Source organism: Myxocyprinus asiaticus, chromosome 49 (genome assembly GCF_019703515.2).
Source record: "Myxocyprinus asiaticus isolate MX2 ecotype Aquarium Trade chromosome 49, UBuf_Myxa_2, whole genome shotgun sequence".
NCBI classification, from domain to species: Eukaryota; Metazoa; Chordata; class Actinopteri; order Cypriniformes; family Catostomidae; genus Myxocyprinus; species Myxocyprinus asiaticus.
The window spans coordinates 4,220,047-4,243,505 of record NC_059392.1 but is presented as its reverse complement, the minus strand read 5'-3'; the positions used below and the strand labels follow the sequence as shown (position 1 = coordinate 4,243,505).

Below are 23,459 nucleotides of genomic sequence, written 5' to 3'. Positions count from 1 at the left end.
ATGGAATGCATGCAAATAAGTTCTGTGGCATGCAACTAGCTGCCATCTTTATCACCGTTTGAGCAAAGAGGAAAATAATCTACTTCCCACATTGGAACAGTAAATTCGGTTTCATCTTGTAACATTCCTTGGCTTGTTCCTGCATAAACTATTGCGAATTTCAATATTCTTCTGCATGCAGTTGAACTTAGAGGAACAGTTTTCATCACACAATAATTTTCCCCCTTTGTTCACCTATAATGACTTGAGAAACTTTAATTAATTTGATGCTACGCCTCAGCCCTGGGCCATCAACCAAAAAGGGCCAGACATCAAAGCGACATCTCTGCATAATACATTCACTGTTACTCAAACCACTGGTAGATCTGTCAAGGAAAGCTTCTGTCCCAGCCCCCCCTCCTTGCTGCTTTCCTGCCCTCCAACTGTTCAGCGTAATTGCTCCATTGTGCAAACAGTTATTACTGCCCCCCCCCCCAAAACGTTGTTCCTTTTCGCTGCCCATTTTTGTCGGAGCGCTCTTAGAAGCTTCTCGCCACTGTAAGAGACTCATATTTCTGTGCACAATTGTTTTCACAAATAGCTGGCTTCTTTTATGGCATGTAGACAAAGGGATATTTTGGCAAGGCGGATGAAGCCATGAATGCCCACTTCTTTTGTGTTTAATGCCGAGTGATGTGCATTTTGCTGAGGGAAGATTTATGCTCTTGGAGAACCTGCAACGCATGTTAAAGCATGTTAGTTTGTGAATGGATTTGGATCCATTAACCTTGGCAAGAATGCATTTTTCAAAGTTAAACAGAACTATTATTTCATAAAATCATCTGAGTAAGCTTTACAGTGTCGCTTAACAAACCTTGAGGTCTGTTGCCATAGTGTGGTGTAAACCGTAGGACTTTGAGGTACATTAGAACCATTAACGTTCCTCACAGATTGACTTGATATAAGGAAAGTACCTGCGGCTAGACACCACAAACACACCTTGGAATTCAAAGGATGCACGAGGCATCAGCACTTCGAGCTGCCTGTGGTCAAAGATGGGCTGAATTGCATCTGTTTGTGGCCACACTTAACCTACACATCACATTGACTTGTCTGGCAGTGTCGACAACAACAAATTTTATAAGAATGCTGCATTATTTTAAAGAATGGCAATCACTCTGTTGGTTGGGCATTAAACCTCAGCTTGAATGCTAGTTTTCCTCAACTGTGCCTAAGGCTCCTCATTTTTTTCTGAGCATAAACAAGATGTAAATTGCAAATGTGCTTGGCTGGATGTCGCTGTAGGGCACATAATATTTTTGTTAGTTCATTGATATAGTGGTTGATTACAGATTCAGATGTGGGCGGTTAGAATGGACGCTTCTGGACCCTCGAGGTAAGATCCCCAAGGGGGCCAACGATTGGATGTTGATTCTCCACTAATTTGCAATCTTTGTGCTCCTGGGGCCCCCAGCTGCATGCATCCGCCTGGCAGACACACGCCAGTATTTGGGTGGAGGGGGGGTTGATTGACCCCTCCCAATCCCTTTCCCCCCTCTGTGGCCGTTACACCCCAGTGCGCTCTTTCTAGGCCGGGTCATAACAAGCGTTAACCAACTATACAAATAGAAGCCGACTACGCCAACTGGCCCCTAACCCCAAACCCAACAACTCCTTCATCTCTCCATCCACGCTGTTGCGATTCTTCCTTTCGGGACCACCACCCCCCCACCCCACAATGGCCATCCAGTTGAGCTCTTTTGTCTTCTGCCAAGTTTCAAATGTCCGTTTATCCGAGGCACATTAATTGCGTTGCCGGCAGAATGTTTTTGAATTTTCCGGTTTTTATTTTGCATGACAATGGAGCTTTTGAGCGGTCTCAGCAGCCCTTTACAAAAAACACTCGCGCACATACACACCCTGCCAGAATGCTTTTGAAAGGAAGATGTCTCACATACTCATGCCTTTTTGTGTTTCTGTGTTTTGTCGCATTCATTGCCCATCTGCGCTTACACCTGAAGTCCTTAGTGGGTGTTTCTTCAACTACAGGCACTTTCATGTCCCAGGGATTGACTTTTATTAAACATATTTCATTTATTATTTCAATTTTAAAAAAATTTCAAAAAACATATTTGTTATATTAAAGTCACAATTTAACTGTCTTGGGAACTTTTGATCATGCCTTCATTTATATTTGCTGTATATAGATTTTATTGTTTTACTATTGCCCCATGCCCCAATATGAAAACCAATCATATTAATATTAATCCATTCTTAAAACTATGATAATCTAAACAAAGATTGAAACAAACACACAATTTCATAATTTATTATGCTAAAATTAGTCTTTCATTGACAAATTACGACTGTCTCACCGTTTTGGCATCATTTCCACCACGACCAACAATTTTGCTCCCGATAACGATTTTTCAAAAGTTCGTTTACTTGTTATCCAAGAGGACAATCGTATTTATTAAATGAATATTCTGGTTTCAATACAAGTTAAGCTCAGTCGACAGCATTTGTGGCATAATGTTGATTACCACAAAATATAATTTCAAATCGTCCCTACTTTTCTTTGTATAAAAAAAAAAAAAAAGAGCAGAAATCGACATTACAGTGAGGCATTTACAATGGCAGTGAATGGTGCCAATTTTTGAAGGGTTTAAAGACAGAAATGTGAAGTTTATAATTTTATAAAAGCACTTACATTAATTCTTCTGTTAAACCTTGTGTATTATTTGAGCTGTAAAGTTGTTTAAATCGTTGTTTTAGGGTTTACGCCGTTACGCTGGCAACAAAGTTGTAAAATTGGATTTAACTTTGAACTCAAAAGGTTAGCAAGTGATTTTATCACACTAAAATCATGTTAGCACACATATTGTTTATGTCTTGTGCCTATACTTTTGAAACAGTGAGTATTTATTTAATTTCTTTCCCTTTTTCACCCAATTTGGAATGCCCAATTCCCAATGCGCTTTTAAGTCCTCGTGGTGGCGTAGTGATTCACCTCAGTCCGGGTGGCGGAGGACGAATCCCAGCTGCCTCCGCGTCTGAGACCGTCAACCCGCGCATCTTATCACATGGCTTGTTGAGCGCGTTGCCACGGAGACATAGCGTGTGTGGAGGCTTCACGCCATCCACCGCGGCATCCGTGCTCAACAAGCCACGTGCCCCACCGAGAACGAACCACATTATAGCGACCACGAGGAGGTTACCCCACGTGACTCTACCCTCCCTAGCAACCGGGCCAATTTGGTTGCTTAGGAGACCTGGCTGGAGTCACACAGCACACCCTGAGATTCGAACTAGCGAACTCCAGGGGTGGTAGCCAGTGTCTTTTACAACTAAGCTACCCAGGCCCCCGAAACAGTGAGTATTTTAACGTTTACAGATTGGCCCCATTGACATCCATTGTAAGTGTCTCACTGGAACTCACTTTTTTAATTTTTCTTTTTAAAGAAAAGGAGGGACGAGTCAAAATCATTTTTGTTGTAATCAACATTATGCCACCAATGCTGTCAATTGAGCTTAACCTGAATTGAACAGGGAATATTTCTTTAAGGGAGTGTATTCTCTAAATGTCCATATAGCCCATAGAAATACCCAAATGTGCCTTAAATGTCATCTCTAAACCGCATAATCCATCTCTAAGCCATTTCATGATATTTATTGCCTTCTCAACGGCTGCAGTAGCTGCAAATTAATTTTTAATATTTTTCTCCAAGATATCTGTCTGCAAATGTCAGTTTTCTTCCCCATGGGAGTGCACCCAGCTGTTTTAAGAGATTTCTTCCATCTGGCATCTCTCTTCACCCTATCTGATCGGGTCTATTAGTGCACAGATCCGTGGCTTCTGACCTCTACAAACATAACTTATTTAAGAGTCGTCTGCCAGGCATCAGGCTCTTATTGTAGCCTGATTTCTGTATCAATGTCCTGATCTATCAGTCTCTTGGAGCTCAGCCATGGATTTGATTTGGCAAATATTGAATTGTGGTTTCAATATAAAAGGGATGGGTTTTGCAAAGTGAAGGTTTGATTTCATCACCAAAACTGAGGGCTTAATTATGTACCGTGAGAACAAACAGTTGCAGAAATCACACTTGATATTTGAACAGATATCTGAACCCTTAATATTGACCCTTGAGTTTCTAAAAGGGAATTACAGACAGACAGACGGATGGATGGATGGGTGGGTGGGTAGATAGATAGATAGATGATGGACAGACAGACTGATAGATGGATAGATAGATAGATAGATAGATGATGGACAGACAGACAGACGGACAGATAGATAGACAGATAGATAGATAGATGACGGATAGATAGATAGATGATGGATAGATAGATGACAGACAGACAGATAGATAGATAGATAGATGACAGACAGACAGATAGATAGATCACTAGATAGATGACAGACAGACACGCAGACAGACAGACAGACAGATAGATAGATAGATAGATGACAGACAGACAGACAGACAGACAGATAGATGGATAGATAGATGACAGACAGACAGGCAGACAGACAGATAGATAGATAGATAGATGACAGACAGACAGACAGATAGATAGATAGATAGATAGATAGATAGATAGATGACAGACAGACAGATAGATAAATAGATAGATAGATGACAGACAGACAGATAGATAGATAGATAGATAGATGACAGACAGACAGACAGATAGATGGATAGATAGATGACAGACAGACAGACAGACAGATAGATAGATAGATGACAGACAGACAGATAGATAGATCACTAGATAGATGACAGACAGACAGATAGATAGATAGATGACAGACAGACAGACAGACAGACAGATAGATGATAGATAGATGACAGACAGACAGACAGATAGATAGATAGATGACAGACAGACAGACAGATAGATGGATAGATAGATGACAGACAGACAGACAGATAGATAGATAGATAGATAGATAGATAGATAGATAGAAAGAAAGAAAGTTTTTTCACAAATTGAACATTCCAGGTTTCTTGAGTGGCTGGAAATCGTTGTGGTTAAGTTGGACTCTGAGACCTGAAAAGACTGGGTGTAACTGACAATTTCCAAATTCCAAAGAGTTTATCTAGGTTTGAAAGGTGCTTGACATTCCTTATCACTAAGTCACACTAATCCGCTATGGCTAGCTCTTAGCCAATGAACTAGCTACAGTAGATAGAGCAACTTAAAGCAGATTAAAGGCCTTGTGTGGGTTTGTTTACTTTTGAATTTTTGGATAGTGTTTATTTGAAGTTGGCCCATTTTTTAAAATTCAAAACCATTGAAAACCATAATTCAGAGAAGTTAGAAAAGTCAGCAACCCGCATCAGAACAGACTAAAGGTCTTTGCCAAGTTTGATGGATAGGAGGAGTTGCAATTGATAATTTTGTTCTTGGTTTTGGGATTCTGGAACAACACTAAACAAAGTCCATAGAATTACTGTATTTTGGCTTTGTCAAGCCAATGTAATGACATCAAAATTTGACTTTTGTGGCTTTTAGCTTATATTTGTTAGCTTTGAGCGCAAATGCTAGTGTACTGCTAAAAGTTGACAAAATAAACTTTCTGCAGATGTACATATTTAACAGTACAGTCTTTCTCTTTTGGGAAAACGGACCAGCCCTCTACATAATCACTCGTATATGCAACCAAATTTCGCTCTATGAAACTAAAATATGTCTGTTTTTAGCCACTGGCTAGTAAATATTCAGATTTCACACGCCAGTGATTGAGTTGTGTAGTGGTGAAGAACTTCAGCATGGCGGTCCTTTTACTGAATAAAAAGCTGGCGTTTAAGAAGCTGGATTCAGACTCATCTTTTACTGCGTGTTGTGTCACGTGTGAGCACACCCTGAAGGAAATTGACCTTATTTGGCTGCAGTGGGTCCTGAGGTGTCGTGATCGTGCTGTCACCATCACATTAATTGAGCCGTGATATGCCATAGTTATACAACGACGAGCTTGTAGATTTGAATTTGAGAACTTGTACAATAAATATTTGTACATGTAAGTCAATAAACATTATGCAAGTAAAAGTTTCCTTTTGGCGCATTTTGTGACAAAAGACGAGATCCACACACTCCATTTTCATTTCATATCTCTTTTCATATCCTTTCTGTTATTTACAGTCAGTTGGTGATCAAAATGTAAAAAATAAACATTAATTCTAACCATACATGCACTGATGAGAGTAAACCAACATGCAGCTTCTCTCTCGTTAATGTGCGCTGCGCTAATTCAACTGTAAACGTTTGCTCGCGGAGCTGCTGGTTCTCTTAAAGGGACAGTACCATTTTAACGCTTGTTATACATATCAATGTAAATACTTTTAAATCGTACAAGTGCATATAAACAAACATGTAACAAAATGTAGTAAGTGTAACAAATGTGTATATATAAATATTTAAAGGGACAATAATACATTATAAAAAAATTAACTTTAATGTAAATATTGGAAGAATTTGACAAATAGGCTCTTGCAGCATCTATGCAGGAGTTTTTACAAAACCTAATGTTTTTACATGTTGCTTTTGATACAGTAGCATTTAAATTATAATTTTTATAATACAATTGTTATATGTGGAATTCTACTTTCATTATTATGTTCCAACCTTGTGAATTGTTTGCTAAAAATGTGTATGAAATTTTTAAACAGCTTGTATCATTACTATAAATGCGATTTCATGACATCATTTTAATTTATAAAATGTGAAATTTGTACTTTTAAAAAAATCTGTAATGAGCAATAGCGAGATAAACAGACCCAAATGCAGAAAACTGCCAAATGGACCCGTGCGCGCTCACAAAGAATGTACACAAAACACAAGACAGACAGGGAACGATGATGCCACGGTCCCGTCAGACAAAAACCCAACCTGACAAGGTGACAGGACCGTGACAAAACCTAAAATGTGATTGAAATTATTTTTAAAAATTTCAGGTTTTTTTTGGTTAAATCCAATCAAAGATCCCCTCAATATGTCCTGTCCAAGCTTCCTGTTTTAACAGGAAATGTGTCAATACATAACAGAAAACTGCATGCGTCAAGCCATTTCATGGGTCTTTTAAACAGAACAAGGACTAAAGACACTTGCTTATCATTTTCACAGACATATTTTATTTAAAAAACATTATCGTCTTACTGGAAGAAGTTAGAAAGACATTATATTTGGCGTTAAATCAAATATGATCATGTTAAAAATGGCAACATTAAAAAACTAAACAAAAAAATGCTAAAAACAGTGATATTAAAAATATTATATACTTGTTCACTTAAACAACAAATTAAGACATTTAACAACACAAAATAACAAATTTGCAAATGCAACTTTTAGCTGGTAACATGTCCAACATCTGTGCTGCTTTCTTTGGCCTCGGGCAACACATTCTAATGTCTAACATTTTTAGAAAAACACCATTATGAGTGTAGATAACCAGCGTCTTAAGAAAATGTGCAAAATCTACATAATAAAATATCACAAATGTACATACAACCATAGAAAATAATTAAAGCTACATGTACAGCAACCACAATTATAAAGTTAGCTAGATTTTTGTACACTCTGAGGAGAGACTGTTAAACAAAAAACTTTTAGTTTAAACAATGTTTGAGTCAAAGCTTTTCAATAAATGTCATTCACACTGTAAACTAAGCTTTACTCAATAGTCGGAAACATGTCCGGGTTGTATTTTACCTAAAGATCGAAAGAAATTGTATTTTTTTCCAATTGTTTTATTGCATAAAGAAAACTAGGATCAATATTTTTTTTTGCATCACAACATTTATTTTACATTTTCCCACAAATTCTCATTATCGTAATGTGTCCAGAAATTGTGCTTTTGTATATTTCCAGTTGTTCTCGATGGTGATTTTTAGTACTGCAATACAGTCATTTGTTACTAATGCTTATTTACAATTTAAATAATATCTCATTATTCTTAGCATTATAGTAATTTAGGGGGAAAATGTGCTTAACTGTCATGAAAATAGTCAAAATGCAAAATGTAAAATATTGGTCCAAAAACAGTTTTTATTGTCTTTATACCAAATGTAATTTCTTGTACCTATCTTTTTAATTTTGGGGTAAAAATGACCCAAATATAATCTTGACAGGTTTTGTATGATTCAACCAGTCAGCCTACTACCATGATAACCAGAACAGAGGTTGACCGATAGTAGGGTTGGGAATAGTAAGGAATTTTACAATATCGATTCCTCTTAACGATTCCAGTAACAATTCCAGTAATTCTTTTAGTACTTTAGAAATGAGAAATGCAATTCTTATTGCATTTACTACCCTCTGCTGTCTGTTACCAAATAATTTTTACCAAAAAGATTTCTTCAGAGCAGATATAACAAATCAGAAACACATTTAAAACAGTTCTTGTAAAAGGTGTGTTTGCAGACTTAAATGCAATCCAATAATAGATCCTTACTCTATTTTAAATAAAGAAATCTAAACCAACAAATGTGATGGTACATTTCATTAATTCATTTATTATTTTATAAAATTCCACTTATTACAACAAAACTAGTGTATCTTTAATTATACATTGGAATGGTTCTTTCGGGATCTGACTATACCGGAAGCACCATATGTTTTGCGCTGTTGATTCAAAAGAACCGGCTCCTTTGAATAATTATTTCAGGAATTGAACTGTACCGGAAGCGCATATGTTTTGCGCTGTAAAAAGAGCCGGCTCGAGACTCGTTCGATTGTAGAGTCAGTCGAGAGCAGCGATGCGCTGCTGGAAACACTGTCAGAGTATTTGAGGACGGTGTTCCAGCCATATCGGTGGAAAACTGCAAGCTGGAGAGCTGTTAACAGAACCGAAAGTCACAAAGATCATACGATTCGGGTATTTTTTAAAGAATGGAACCGATTCTCGGTTCCCAACCCTAACCGATAGTAGTTTTGCCGATACCGATAACTAAGGTGATGGGAAAGGCCGATATCCAATTCATCAGCCGACAGTTTTTCAAATTGATTTATAGAATGTAAAAAAAATAAATAAAAAAAATCTTATACTTTCTTTATTATGGTGGGATAAGAAAAAGAGTCCAAAATTAATAAAATCCCAGATTCAGTTTTTTGTTCAACCAGAATCCTAATAATAACTAGAAAACATTAAGATTTGGTACATAATGTGGGACTTTTAAGTATAAACAAGCACGAAACACAATGGGGAATTTTTGCCAATAACCGATAATCCTAAAAAGCAACTATCGGCACCGATTAATAGTTAAAACCAATATATCGGTTATACCTCTAAACCAGAATACAGTGCAGATGCAGGAAGTGTTTTGAATAGTCCTATGTAATAATTTATGTACCAAGTGAGTAACCAGAGGCAAGAGTTAATGATTAATTTATGAACACAAAGGATCCATGTGAGTGAGCAAGATGTTTAAAATGCAAACTAAAGCCGTTGCACTCTTGAATAGTGGAACCTAAATAAAGTCTAAAGTTTATGTACACATCTGTTTACAGTATTTTTGCATTGGTGGCTACAGGCAGAACATTTGCAGTGATGTTGCTGTGGCAAAGGGAAGTGAGCTGGGATAGGCTCCGGTTGCCATGGATCCCCTTCCGTCATTTACCCTGACCTAAGGCTTGGTTTCCATGTCCATGTGAATGTGAAGTAGGAAAATTGCCTCCCCCGACATTCCAAAGCCTTATGGGGGATCACTCAGCTGCATTCCAGAGAACGGCAAAGATCTAAGGACGGAAAAAGAGCGAATGAGTTACACATGTTGTGAACTTTACATGGTTCACCAACACATTTCTATGAGAATCTGACCACATGACAAAATCTTACATTTAGTTGGGCAAAATATTCATGGTATGTCAGCATGAGCGCATTGGTTTTTGTAGGTACTCATTCATAAATATTTTAGGGTTTTTTTTGTTTTGTTTTTTAAAGATAAAAAAAATAATATCTGTAACTATCAGCATAGATTTTTGCCAATAACTGATAGTTCCAAAAAGCAACTATCGGCACCGATACACCAGTCTACGTCTAGTGAAATGTAATTTTTTTTGGATATGTTTGGATAGAATCTGATACATATAGTAGTCACCTACATTAACCCTTTACATATGTACAAATTTAGAGCATTTGTACATGCATATGAAAAATGTTGATACGTACAGTATTAATGTATGGATAGCTTCTAAAACTTAAACCCTTTATGCATTTACAACTTTAAAGATTTAACTTTAAAGACTAACTTTCACGTAGTTCACAAAAAAAGTTTCGGTAATTTAGCATGATTTTGTTAGTATTTGTATGTAAACTGTTCATAAAATTTATCTTTTTTCAATTGAAACTGATACATTTAATAGTAATGTACGGACGGCATCTAAAACATAAACTCTTTACCTTTGTACAACTTAAAAAAAATTCCGTTGAGATGTGCAAAATATTTTTGGAATGTCAGCATGATCTTGTCAGCATTTTTATGTAAAATGTAAATTTGTTTTGTATGTGTTTGAATAGAAACTGATACATATAGTAGTCACCCACGTTGACCCTTTACAAATATACGTATGTTGATAGAAACTGATACGTATAATAGTAACATACGGACAACGTCTAAAATGCAAACCCTTAAATGTCCTAATTTAGAGATGTAACTTTTTTTTGCTTAGATGCGCAAAACATTTTTGGAATATTAGCATGATCGTTAGTATTTCTACGTAAATTGTATGTTAAATGTAATTTTTTTTTGATAGGTTTGGGTAGACACTGGTACGTAAAATAGTAGCGTATGGATAACATCTAAAACGTAAACATTTTAGGTTTGTACAGCTTTAACTTTATTTCACTAAGGTGCGCAAAATATTTTTGTAATGTTAGCATGATTGTTATTATTTGTACGTAAACGTTTTGATTTTTTTTGGATATATGTTGATAGAAACCGATACGTATAATAGTAACATATGGACAACGTCTAAAATGTTAAAAATTTTTAAACTTTTTTTTTTTTAAATGTACTAATTTAAAGATGCAACTTTTTTTTCGCTTAGATGTCAGCATGATCTTTAGTGTTTGTAAGTAAACTGTACGTCAAATGTATTTGTTTTTTTTGTTTTTTTGGATATGTTTGGATAGACACTGGTATGTAAAATAGTAACATATGGACAACATCTAAAATGTAAACATTTTAGGTTTGTACAACTAACTTTTTTTCACTTTGATGCACAAAATATTTTTGGAATGTTAGCGTGATCGTTAGTATTTCTACGTAAATTGTATGTTAAATGTAATTTTTTTAGATATGTTTGGGTAGACACTGGTACGTAAAACAGTAGCATATGGACAACATCTAAAATGTAAACATTTTAGGTTTGTACAACTTTAACTTTTTTTCACTTTGATGCGCAAAATATTTTTGGAATGTTAGCATGATCGTTAGTATTTCTACGTAAAATAAAATTTTGGGGGGATATATGTTGATAGAAACTGATACGTATAATAGTAACATATGGACAACATCTGAAATGTTAACATTTTAGGTTTGTACAACTTTAACTTTTTTTCACTTTGATGTGCAAAATATTTTTGGAATGTTAGCATGATTTTGTTAGTATTTCTATGTAAATTGTATGTAAAATTTATATCATTTTTCGGATGTTTCAGTAGACACTTTAGAGGTGTACATTTTTAAGACAAACTTTTTTTCAGTTGGGCAAAATTGTTGTTGATATATCGGCATAATCTCATTAGGATATATACGTAAATTGTACACATACATTTTTTTAACGTTTTGATAGACACTGATACATCAATGTATTCACTGCTTAAATATAAACAGTAAAAGAGACGTACAAATGTTTACAAATCTTTTGTCTTTCTAAAGACTGTTTGAAACTGGAATTGCGCCTCTAAAGTTGTATATGTGTAAAGTGGTTTACTTTTTAGAAATTGCTTAAGCATAAATACCTACGAATACTAATGAGATCACTTTCGGTATGTTAACGCCTGCATTTAATTTAGCAAAGCTATTTAAACATGCTCTATACGTTTTTTATTGTTCTATTAAATGTTTTTCATCCCCGAAAAACACAGGTAATGAATCTATAAACTCATGTTTTTCTACAACCTATAAAACAAGCTGATCCTTTAGATTACATTTTTGGACATAGATTTCATCATGGGTTGCACTGGGTACATGTAAACGGTTAGTGGTCGATAAAATGAAGATGTGCATAAAATACAATTTAATCGTAGCAAATAAAATGCAAACAAAATGACTGTAGTTTCATGTAAAAGCAATAAAAAAGTGACATCCCGAGAGATGGTTGTATTGCATCCTCTATGGTGCCTATTTATTACTATTGTTGAAATTATCACCATTGCAGCAGCATTAAAAATACTTGAGAGCCATCACTATTTAACAAGTACAGCGGCTTCAGATTCTGTTATATTTAAGCATCCCATATTTCAAACCTGTTATTTCTGGGTGGCATGGCAGACACTTTAATTTAAGAAGTGACAGGCTATACTACACAAACAACATGAATGCTTCAGTAAAGTGAACAGCTCTTGAGTGTTGCATAACTTGAGTTTCAGATCCATGAGGGTCACTGGTTTCACCCTCCTCAACCAGCACCAGGGCAGGTGACCTTTGGCCTAGTTTGTTGCCCTTAGAAATTCCTTTAAAGCAAGTCCTAAAGACCCTAACGCGAGCCTGGGATTCAGTCAGCTTGTGTTTAATACATCTAATAGTCAGGCCTAAACTGTAAATACTTCTTATTACTCTCTTTATTACACATACTTTATGCTTCTAAGTCTCTGTTTTCAAAGTATAATATTTGTATTATTTTGCATTACTCCTTTTACTTGTTTGTAAAGTATTTTAACAACTACTTGTTTGAAAGTTTATTATTTATATGGAACAGATATATAAAGATTAAAAATTATAAACTGTATTGATACATTTTATAAATAATTATAAATGATACATTATTTATTTTTTATAAAAAATTTTAAAAATAGTTTTTTTTTTTTTTATATATATAATTTTTTAAAGACACAGGCATTTTTTGTGATTAAACTTTTAATACATTTGACAACCCAGGGGTTGTGTATTAAATATTTATAAATATATATGTTTTTTTATTTCTGTAAGGGCTGACAACAAAGTTGAGTTTTATTATTAGTGAAACTTGAAATATATAAATTTGAATAATACATTCTATTTATTACTCAAATGTATTTATCTATTTTAAAAAGGGATGACAACATAAGATTTTTTCATAATTAATCAAACAAAATATTTTTTTTTCTCGTTATTTTTTATTTTGTTTAAGGGGTGAAACACAACTGGGTTTTTGTTATTAACAAAACTTTAAATATTTACATTTGAATAATGCATTTTATTTATTAATCATATAAATGTTTTTATTTATTGTATCGATATATTTGATAAATAATTACAAATGATACAATTATTTATATTTTATTTAAAAAAAATATTTTTTATAATTTTTTACAGACACAGGCATTTTTTGTGATTAAACTTTTAATTAATTTGACAACCGAGGGGTTTTTAATTATTAATAAAACATTTATAAATATATGTTGTTTATTTTTATTTTTTTGAAATTATTCAATCGAATAATTTCAAAACTTGAAATATATACATTTGAATAATAAATTGTATTTATTACCCAAATGTATTGATCTATTTTATAAGGGATGACAACACAAGGGATTTAGTGATTAATAAAACTAAATATATAAATTGTAATAATACATTTGATTTACTTCTCAAATAAATATAAACAGCCAAAATGTGATTAATTTCTTTTCTCTGTTTTTTTATTTTATTTTACATTTTTCAGACTAACACAATGGATTTTGTGATTGATAAAATGTAAAATAAATAATTATTTCATCAACATAGCGAATTGATGAGTGTGAAATTGGCTGTAGCTCTATCCTAGTGGTTTTACCAGCCGTAAGGTCACTGGGGTTAAATAATGACTACATACAGACCCATCAGTTCACCGTAATTATGCAATTCATGATCAATCAGAGCCTTATTTATTAGGTTAACGGCCTTCATATTTTGCAGCACCTACATATATGCTGGCATTGTTTATTAATGAGCATTACTACTACTCTAAAGAGTTATTACTCTGAGCCTGTTAACATATAAATCTAACAGTGACAGGACGGCTGCTGGCTGGAACCTCGTAAATTTGCATTGGCATTTTCTTTTATGTAATATTTGAGCTGAGATCTAATTGATCTCTAAACAACCAGAAAACAGTGTCTTTTCAGTCTATGCGCCCCCAGCTAGAAAAGATGGTAAGTGTGTGAATCGCAACCTTTTCACCTCTTTTGATGTATTAATATTACTGTATTAATATTACGCAATTCTGATTAATTACACAAAGCGAACTCGCAGTTGGGCGACCTGCTTGATCTAGTTATGGCTGGTGACCAATTTAAAGCCTTTATATGATTCAGTTTCTTTGTGCATATCCTCCATTCAGGGGCAAAAGAGTCAGAAAATTTCAAATAACTTTATGCAAATCCAAACCGCACCACGAGGCAGAACGGCGATGGAGTGACGTGTAGACCTTATTCAGACTAGCGCCATATTTGATTATCTTGAGTATGTTGTCTTCTGAAATATTTTTGGAAAGATGTTTCCCAATATTTTATCAGCAGAATGATCAATGGCGCTTTAAACAACAGTACAACCAATGGAAGAGACTGTAGCCTACTTCTGTCCCTCACAGCCTCGTTGAGTCGTTTTCATTTCCGCCCAAAATTAAAAAGCGCGCTACTCTGAAAAATGTCCATGCGCCTGGAGGACACAGATGACTAACAATAAAGGATCTTTCTGTTTGCTTTTCGGATGGCTTTTTAAAGGGCAGATATTAATAAAACATTAGTATTGACCGTGAGGGTCACTCCGTACCCCCTTCTCTAAGCTTCATGGATAATAGCCATCTGGAGAGGCAAGAACTGTCCCTTGACCTAGTTCAGGTGTGTCATACAACAAACAGAGACTCATGCTGTGTATATTTGATTTGTGCCAGTTATTATGGCGAGCTAAAGAGTCAAGAGGATCTTGTTAACATCCTTCCTGGTGCTTACATTATAGTTTGGGTTACTAGTCTTGCCAACTAGTCAACACTGTAGTCGCCTGAAGAGACTTAACAGGAGATATAATTCAACTGTAAACATGGCTGTGTTCGGAATGGTATATTGGCTTACTACTTAAAGAATACTGCACAGTATACACCTTCTACTGCCTAGTCTTAAAAAAAAGGGGATGCGGGCCTGGGTAGCTCAGCGAGTATTGACGCTGACTACCACCCCTGGAGTCACGAGTCGAATCCAGGGCATGCTGAGTGACTCCAGCCAGGTCTCCTAAGCAACCAAATTGGCCCGGAGGGTAGAATCACATGGGGTAACCTCCTTGTGGTCGCAATTAGTGGTTCTCGCTCTCAATGGGGCACGTGGTAATTGTGCGTGGATCGCGGAGAGTAGCATGAGCCTCCACATGCTGTGAGTCTCCGCGGTATCATGCACACCAATCAGATGCGGAGGCAACTGAGTTTTGTCCTGAGGTGAGTAACCGCGCCACCACAAGGACCTACTAAGTAGTGGGAATTGGGTATTCCAAATTGGGAGAAAAGGGGATCAAAATAAAAAACAAATTGGGATGTGAAACATAGGCATTACGCATCGTTAATGGTTTCAAACTGTAGTATGCTACATTGTCACATGACCTCATCACGTTGCATGTGAATGGCGTTGTTACCCTCATGGGGGAAAAAACAGTACCCTCATGGAAGACATTATTTTTTTTGCATGTTAGATTACATACTAACGTAGTGAGGTCATGTGACAACGTAGCATAGTACTGATATGTTTAGTGTTGCATAATACGTTCAATTTCACATAAGATTTAAAAAAAAAAAAAAAATAGTGCACATTATACAGTAGCCTGTGTCTTTGGTTGGTGTCTTTTTGATATGTCATGCCCCAACTTCCTGTTTCAAAAGGGAAATTGTTAACACAAATTTGAATTGCTGGCACTTCTCTTGATCTCAGTAATTAACTACACTAACTCAAAATCAAATAATGACTCACCGTGCTGACATGCAACGACAATAGAAAAGAGCAAACTTTGCGATTAAACAGGCGTGACTGACTGGTGAGAAAATATGCGAACGAAAGCATGTCTAGACCTTAGGTGCAATGCATGTACAACATTGCAGGGTGTACTGCAAATCGTTTTGTTGTAAAACCTCAAAGCAATGGAGGTTTTCTTTATTTGTTTCTCGCTCCTGTTAAGACCTGACAACTTCTGAAGCAACAGTTTTAAGATCTGCCAAATAGTGCAAAATATAGCCGCCCTCTATTCTGCATGCCTTGCTCCATAATCAAAATCAACGTCAAATGAGTGAGATTCAAAGAGCTGAAATTGCTTCATATTTAATCTAAAAACAGGATAGAAGAGACTTTTTAGCTGCAAGCATGCAGATCTGGGGCCTTGCAGCCTACTTGCTTCTGCCCATCTCCACCTAAGCCATCTGTTTATTGAGGGAAGGCAAACAGCAGTTTCCCCTAGGCATCTGTTCATTAAGTGTGTGCTGAGCTCTCAGCAACAAGCTTCATGGGCTGTTTTGTAAGTTGAGCTAGCGGCTGTTTTTAGATGTGCCTTGATCTACAGCCTCCACGGATGAAAGTCATACAGGTTTGGAACGATAAGAGGGTGATTAAATGATGATAGGACTTTGATATTTGTGTGAACTAACCCTTTAAGGCGACTTCTAGCAAGTACCTGTTAAAGAATAAATGAAGGGAACATTTTGAAAGACCTCACAAATATAAGAAACATTCTGTACTAACGTCAGATGCGTAAAACAGACACATGACAGAGATGAAAGCTTCCAGTAATGGTGCAGTCTCCATCCTTGTATCTTTTTGCCAAACACTGGCCCTCAATCTCAAATAAACCCACCTTCTTCAAACATTGCTGATCCATGTGAAACCATTATTTGAGTCGTTATCTGTCTTGCTTTTGTCTGCCCTTGCGAGAACAATACATTAGCCCATTTATTTCTAAGACGGAAGATTTGTAAACATCTGCCAGCTACCCAAGGGAACAAACTATCTTTTTTTTTTTTTTTGGTCAATGTGTAAAACAAATAAAAATGTACTAGCCAAACCAAAGGCATAATTACAAGCACAAACCTGATTTTGTTCTTGTTTGAAGCATTTGGAAAAGCCTGTATGCTCTAAAAGAACGCTTTTACTCTGTAATTTGTGCTGCCACATTCCTTCTTATGTTATTAAGCAACATATCTTCTTTATTTGACACCCTACAGCACTAATTAGGGTTAGACATTTTAAATCAACAAACAAAATTACTGCTTTGTACATCTGAGAGGTTTTTGGGGCTTGTATTGCAAGCAAATGTTGTTAATTGGTACAGGACACTATTTGACTATTTTCTTCTCATTTTTATTTTCCTCTCCACTTTTTCAAGTTCAAAGGCTAGGATATACTTAGTTTTTCTGCATGCCGTTCCGTGATGTGCACAGTCGAGAACTTTTAATCACAAGCCAATATGGATGTGTTCAATGCACGAACACAACGACTGTGTGTGATACTCTTTTAGCAGCCAACACCAGGTGCATATGCTGATGGCGCACAAAGACTTTTACTGTCGGGGTGTCTAGAAAAACTAGACTGCATTCGGACAATCTGCACGTACTGTGCTGATGCCGAAATTTGCGTCACGCGCACTGAGCACAAGATTTACCGGCATGCGGAAAACCGAAGTATACTTTGGCCTTAACTTTAATAATGATTATAATTTCAAATTTACAATAGCTTCTTCTTACAATGTATATTATGGAGTTTGTGGCAATGCTCACCAAATAAGGGACATATTTTCTTCAAGATGGGAGGTACTTCCAGGTGCTGATAAACGCTGTTGGGATAAGTGAATATGGCACACTAGTTATGCTGTCCCATGAGTCCGTAGAGGGGTCATAGCAGTCCAAGGTTTTACACCTCTGCGCCCCAAAGTAGCCCCCGACCACATATAGCCGATTCCCTGATGCCACTGCATGACAGCTGATTCTTTTGGAAGTGACATCCCCAAACTTGGTCCACTGGAATGTCTCGCTGTTGAAGCGATAAGCTGAGCTCGCAGAGAACTCGGTGTCACCACCAATGACAACAACATGGTTGCCAACAACCGCCGCTGCTGTGTAACGCCAGAGTTGAGGACAAGTGGCGGGGACAGTCCACCTGTTTTCACAGGGGTCGAAGCACTGGACCTTGGGATACTTGTCCCTGTTGACACTAGTACCGCCAAAGGCAAAGAGCTTGTTTTTGGCGCCTACAACAGCAGCATTGCTCACACCCTCTCGAAGAGGAGCTACTAATGTCCACTTATTGGACTGTGGGTTGTACTGTTCCACTTGTTTAAGTGACACAGATGGGGATGCAGGAAATGATCCTGCAATGGATGTATGTCCACCCACAACATACAAGATGTGGTCAAGTTCTGCTGAGCCATGTCCAAATCTAGCAACGAGCATTGGAGCAGCTTTGGACCATTCATCATGCAAGGTGTCATAGACCCAAACATCTTTTGAAGCCCCATTTTCAGACCCTCGTCCACCTGTAATGTATACTTTGCAGCCAATGGCACAAGCGCTACACTCTTTGCGTGGACTGGGGAGGTCAGTTTTTGGTGTGATCTCCTTTGTTTTGTGATCAATCATGTAAACTTTGTCGCACATGAATGTTTGGCCCCCTAGAAGCAGAAGGGCTTGGCTAACCTTCCGGGGTTGGGCGCAGAGGCCTGTGACAACTCCGTCGTTCTGAAGAATCTTCATTTTGCAACAGACGGCGTCTTCCACAATCTCACGGCCCACCTTGTGCCCCATGACTAGCTCCTCGGATGCAACATTCTTTAGCAAGTAGGTCTCTGGGAGCAGTGCGAGGCGAACACACCGCAGAAGGTCAGGGAGATCAAGATGTCTCCTCCCGATATCTGCTTTTATCCAGTCAATAACAGCCTCATACACAATACTTTCATCCTCTACCTCCAACTCCTCGCTAAAAATGAGCTCCTGGACTTTATCTTTTGGCAGGCTCAGGAAGTCCTCTGTGAGGTACAGATTAGCAAAATTCGCCAGGCACATATGCCAAGAAAGCTCGTACAATCTCTGGCACTGATGAGCATCGGACAAAAGCATCATCCCAAGACAATTGGACGGATGCAGGTTCTTCTCCAGGAACTCAGCAGCAGCGTCTCGGATGTCATGGAACTGGAGCATGTCGCTGGCCTCCAGCAGAGACTCAGCATTTTCCTCGTTAATGATGACCCGGGCGGAGTAGGCATAGTCTAGCAGAAGCTCCAGCACCTCTGGATGAATAGAGTCATGGAAGTTGACCTCAGCATCACGGCTCTCTTTCATTCCACCACTGAACATGGCCTCGAAGTAGCGACTACATGAGGCCAGCACCGCCCGATGGCATGGGAAAGCCCGATGTCCAGCATGCAACACAACATCGGTGAAGACCCGTCGCTTGCGGAGGAGGTTGAGTTGAGTAAGCAGACTGTCTGCATGTGACGTCTTGTGGAACAGATGAATGTTCATAGACCCAGAGCTTGACCTTGACTTTCGGTTTTCATGATTACTGACAGACATCTTTAAACTAGACAAAAGACAAACAAAATATGTGAGATTACTTAAATTTATGCATTTGGTAGACACTTTTATACAAAGCAACTTACAGTGCATTCAATACATAACTAATTTTAGTATGTCTTTTCCCTTGGAATCAAACCCATAACCCTGCTTTGCAAGCTGCATTTTCCACCAGTTGAGCTACATGTACACATAGCTACACTACTTCCCAGCGGATTCCTCATAGATCAGCGAGTTTCCTTGTTGAAAAGTCATCTTTAGATGTTCCATTTCTAAATAAAGTAGATCCAAGGTGAGCAAAGTTTAAATCCCTAACTTATAATCACACAATGGATGTATTATCATACTTAGAGTAATTACACTTGGAAAAAAGCCTGTGCTTGAAACTACACTGGACCTCTGCGAACTCATAATCATTTGTTAACTGGCAATAAAGCGTTACAGTGTTTAGTTCACCTTGAGTTTGTACTCCTTTTCAGAACAAGGGTTAATGATTCACAGGAGATGAATCATCGCCTACCTCTTTGATCTCTGATAAAGTCACTGCTCTTGGTATCATTTCATCATTTCAGTCATTCATAAAACAACCTACCAAAACACACAAAAGAATGAACCTTGAAACTTAATTGTCTAACACTACTGTAGTCCAATAGTGAAGTAGGTCTAACATGAATGCTACACCATTGTTAAATGAATATATATATATATATATATATATATATATATATATATATATATATATATATATATATATATACACACACACACACACACACACTGGCAGCCAAAAGTTTGGAATAATGTACAGATTTTTCTGTTTCTGAAGGAAATTGGTACTTTAATTCACCAAAGTGGCATTCAGCTCATCACAAAGTATAGTCGGGGGTGGGGGGGGACTGGGTAGCTCAGCGAGTAAAGACGCTGACCACCACCCCTGGAGTCACGAGCTCGAATCCAGGGCGTGCTGAGTGAATCCAGCCAGGTCTCCTAAGCAACCAAATTGACCCAGTTGCTAGTGAGGGTAGAGTCACATAGGGTAACCTCCTCGAAGTCGCTATAATGTGGTTCTCGCTCTCAATGGGGGGGGGGAGCTTAACAAGCCACGTGATAAGATGCGCGGATTGACTGTCTCAGACATGGAGGCAACTGAGATTCGTCCTCGGATTGAAGCAAGTCACTATGCCACCACGAGGACTTAGAGCATATTGGGAATTGGGCATTCCAAATTGAGGAAAAAAAACAACAACAAAAAACAAAGTATAGTCAGGACATTACTGATGTAAAAAACAGCACCATCACTATTTGAAAAAAGTCATTTTTGATCAGATCTAGACAGCAGCCATCACTCCAACACCTTATCCTTGAGTAATCATGCTGAATTGATCATTCGGTACTAGAAAATCACTTGTCATTATATCAAACACAGTTGAAAGCTATTTGGTTCATTAAATGAAGCTTAACATTGTCTTTGTGTTTGTTTTTGAGTTGCCACAGTATGCAATAGACTGGCATGTCTTAAGGTCAATATTAGGTCAAAAATGGCAAAAAAGAAACAGCTTTCTCTAGAAACTCATCAGTCAATCATTGGCATCTATGGCAAGTGCTACAGGAAGTGTGGGGTGAAATGTCACCTGAGTATCTGGACAAACTGACAGCTAGAATAACAAGGATCTGCAAAGCTGTCATTGCTGCATGTGGAGGATTTTTGATGAGAACTCTTTGAAGTAGTTTAAGAAGTTATATGTGTGTGTATATACACACACACACACACACACACACACACACACAATGTACATAATAAGACGACTTTGGAGATCATTCTCATAGAAAACAAGAATCAATCAAACCTTCAAAAAGCCTTCACACATTATCTTTAAGATGCATCAACCAAGATTACAAAGACCCTTGAATTCTCCATAGTAACCCTAGTTTCTGCTAAAATACCATATTTACAACAATTATTGCAACAAAACTGACGTCATGGGCAAAAAAATGACAGAAAAATTATTTAAAATGATTACACTGTTTGAAGAAAATCCCATATTAATTTATTATGATTGTACAACACTAGTAACTGTAGCAACTATCCGTATTTTAGTGGAACCTCGTGCATTTTACGTGTTAAATAACTTCAATACCACTTAAAAATACTTAATATATAACTTATAAAATAATAAATAAAACCAAAAACTGTACATGATATATATCAAAGTATTTCACAAATTATTGAAGAATTTGCAAACGCTAAAGTGACCGATATTCGTTAGAAGTACAACATCATAAAAACAAATACATGTACACGCGATTATATTATTAGTTATACACAAAACTGTTCCAAGAGCACGTAGGGTGAAAAGAAGAAGTATGACCTTACCTTATTTCTTTTCCACACTCGGACTCTCACAGTATGCATTCGACTGTCAAAAATAGGTATGTGACTTTAAGACTTCTTGCTCCAGGTTTCAGTAGTAACATGTCTCGTTATGAGACCGACCCGACACTTTTCCTCTCCCATCTGCCTGTTACACACTGGAGAACATTACTACAGTGATTCGAGCTTTGAGTGAGTGTGGAGTGTGTATCTCCGTCGTCCCTCCTCTTCCCGCATGTTAAATATCCAATCCTGGCGGAGCAGGTGATCTTAGGACGCGCTATATGCAAGTGTATGTGAATTTTTTTCATATTTGTGAATAATAGATAATGTCTGTTCCAATGAGACACCCTTTAGACCCTTTTGTAAAATCAACAGCCTCCACAGAATGCGACATCAAATAACTTTCGGCTTCAAAATAAATCAATATGATTTGTTTACTGTCACTCATCTTAATAGTTTATTTATTATTATTATTATTATTATTATTAAAAACTATTCCAATATGAAATATTATATTTTAATATGAATAGTATTAAACTATTATTATTATTATTATTAAAAACTATTCCAATATTAAATATTAATATTTTAATATTAATAGTATTAAACGATTATGATGCTTATTATGATTATTATTAAAAACTATTCCAATATGAAATATTAATATTTGAATATTAATAGTATTAGACTATTATTATTATTATTATTATTATTATTATTAAAAACTATTCCAATATTAAATATTAATATTTTAATATTAATAGTATTAAACGATTATGATGATTATTATTATTATTATTAAAAACTATTCCAATATGAAATATTAATATTTTAATATTAATAGTATTAGACTATTATTATTATTATTATTATTATTATTAAAAACTATTCCAATATTAAATATTAATATTGTAATATTAATATTATTAAACGATTCTTATTATTATTAAAAACTATTCCAATATTAAATATTAATATTTTAATATTAATATTATTAAACGATTATTATTATTATTATTATTAAAAACTATTCCAATATTAAATATTAATATTTTAATATTAATATTATTAAACGATTGTTATTATTATTATTATTAAAAACTATTCCAATATTAAATATTAATATTTTAATATTAATATTATTAAACGATTGTTGTAGTTATTATTATTATTATTATTATTATTATTATTATTATTAAATCTTAATGTGCAAATGTTTGTAGTTAATTTTTAAAGTAATACCAGAATTTTTTTCACTGTTTTAAAGTATTATTTTTGTCATTCTGACATTGCTTACCAAAGCAAATTATTCCAATATAACAAGCATGATTATTTATTATTATTATTATTATTATTATTATTATTATTATTTTCTTATCTGTCA

At 36.0% G+C, this 23,459-nt stretch overlaps 1 protein-coding gene across 3 annotated transcripts; it reads right to left on the bottom strand.

The window, feature by feature from the left end:
* Positions 1-6,958: 6,958 nt before the first annotated feature.
* On the bottom strand, positions 6,959-22,482 carry LOC127438176 (ectoderm-neural cortex protein 1-like). 3 transcript variants are annotated; one of them, XM_051693536.1, is made up of 4 exons: positions 22,076-22,482; positions 20,158-20,289; positions 17,911-19,708; positions 6,959-9,717 (listed from the first exon to the last, which is right to left on the bottom strand). In XM_051693536.1, the coding sequence occupies exon 3, from the start codon at positions 19,699-19,701 to the stop codon at positions 17,932-17,934; it is 1,770 nt and encodes a 589-aa protein (XP_051549496.1). In that variant the 5' UTR covers positions 19,702-19,708; positions 20,158-20,289; positions 22,076-22,482; the 3' UTR covers positions 6,959-9,717; positions 17,911-17,931. The 3 variants fall into 3 exon arrangements, with proteins under 3 accessions (XP_051549496.1, XP_051549495.1, XP_051549494.1); XM_051693535.1 differs by having other exon boundaries at positions 20,222-20,289; XM_051693534.1 differs by lacking the exon at positions 20,158-20,289.
* Between the last annotated feature and the right edge of the window lie 977 nt (positions 22,483-23,459).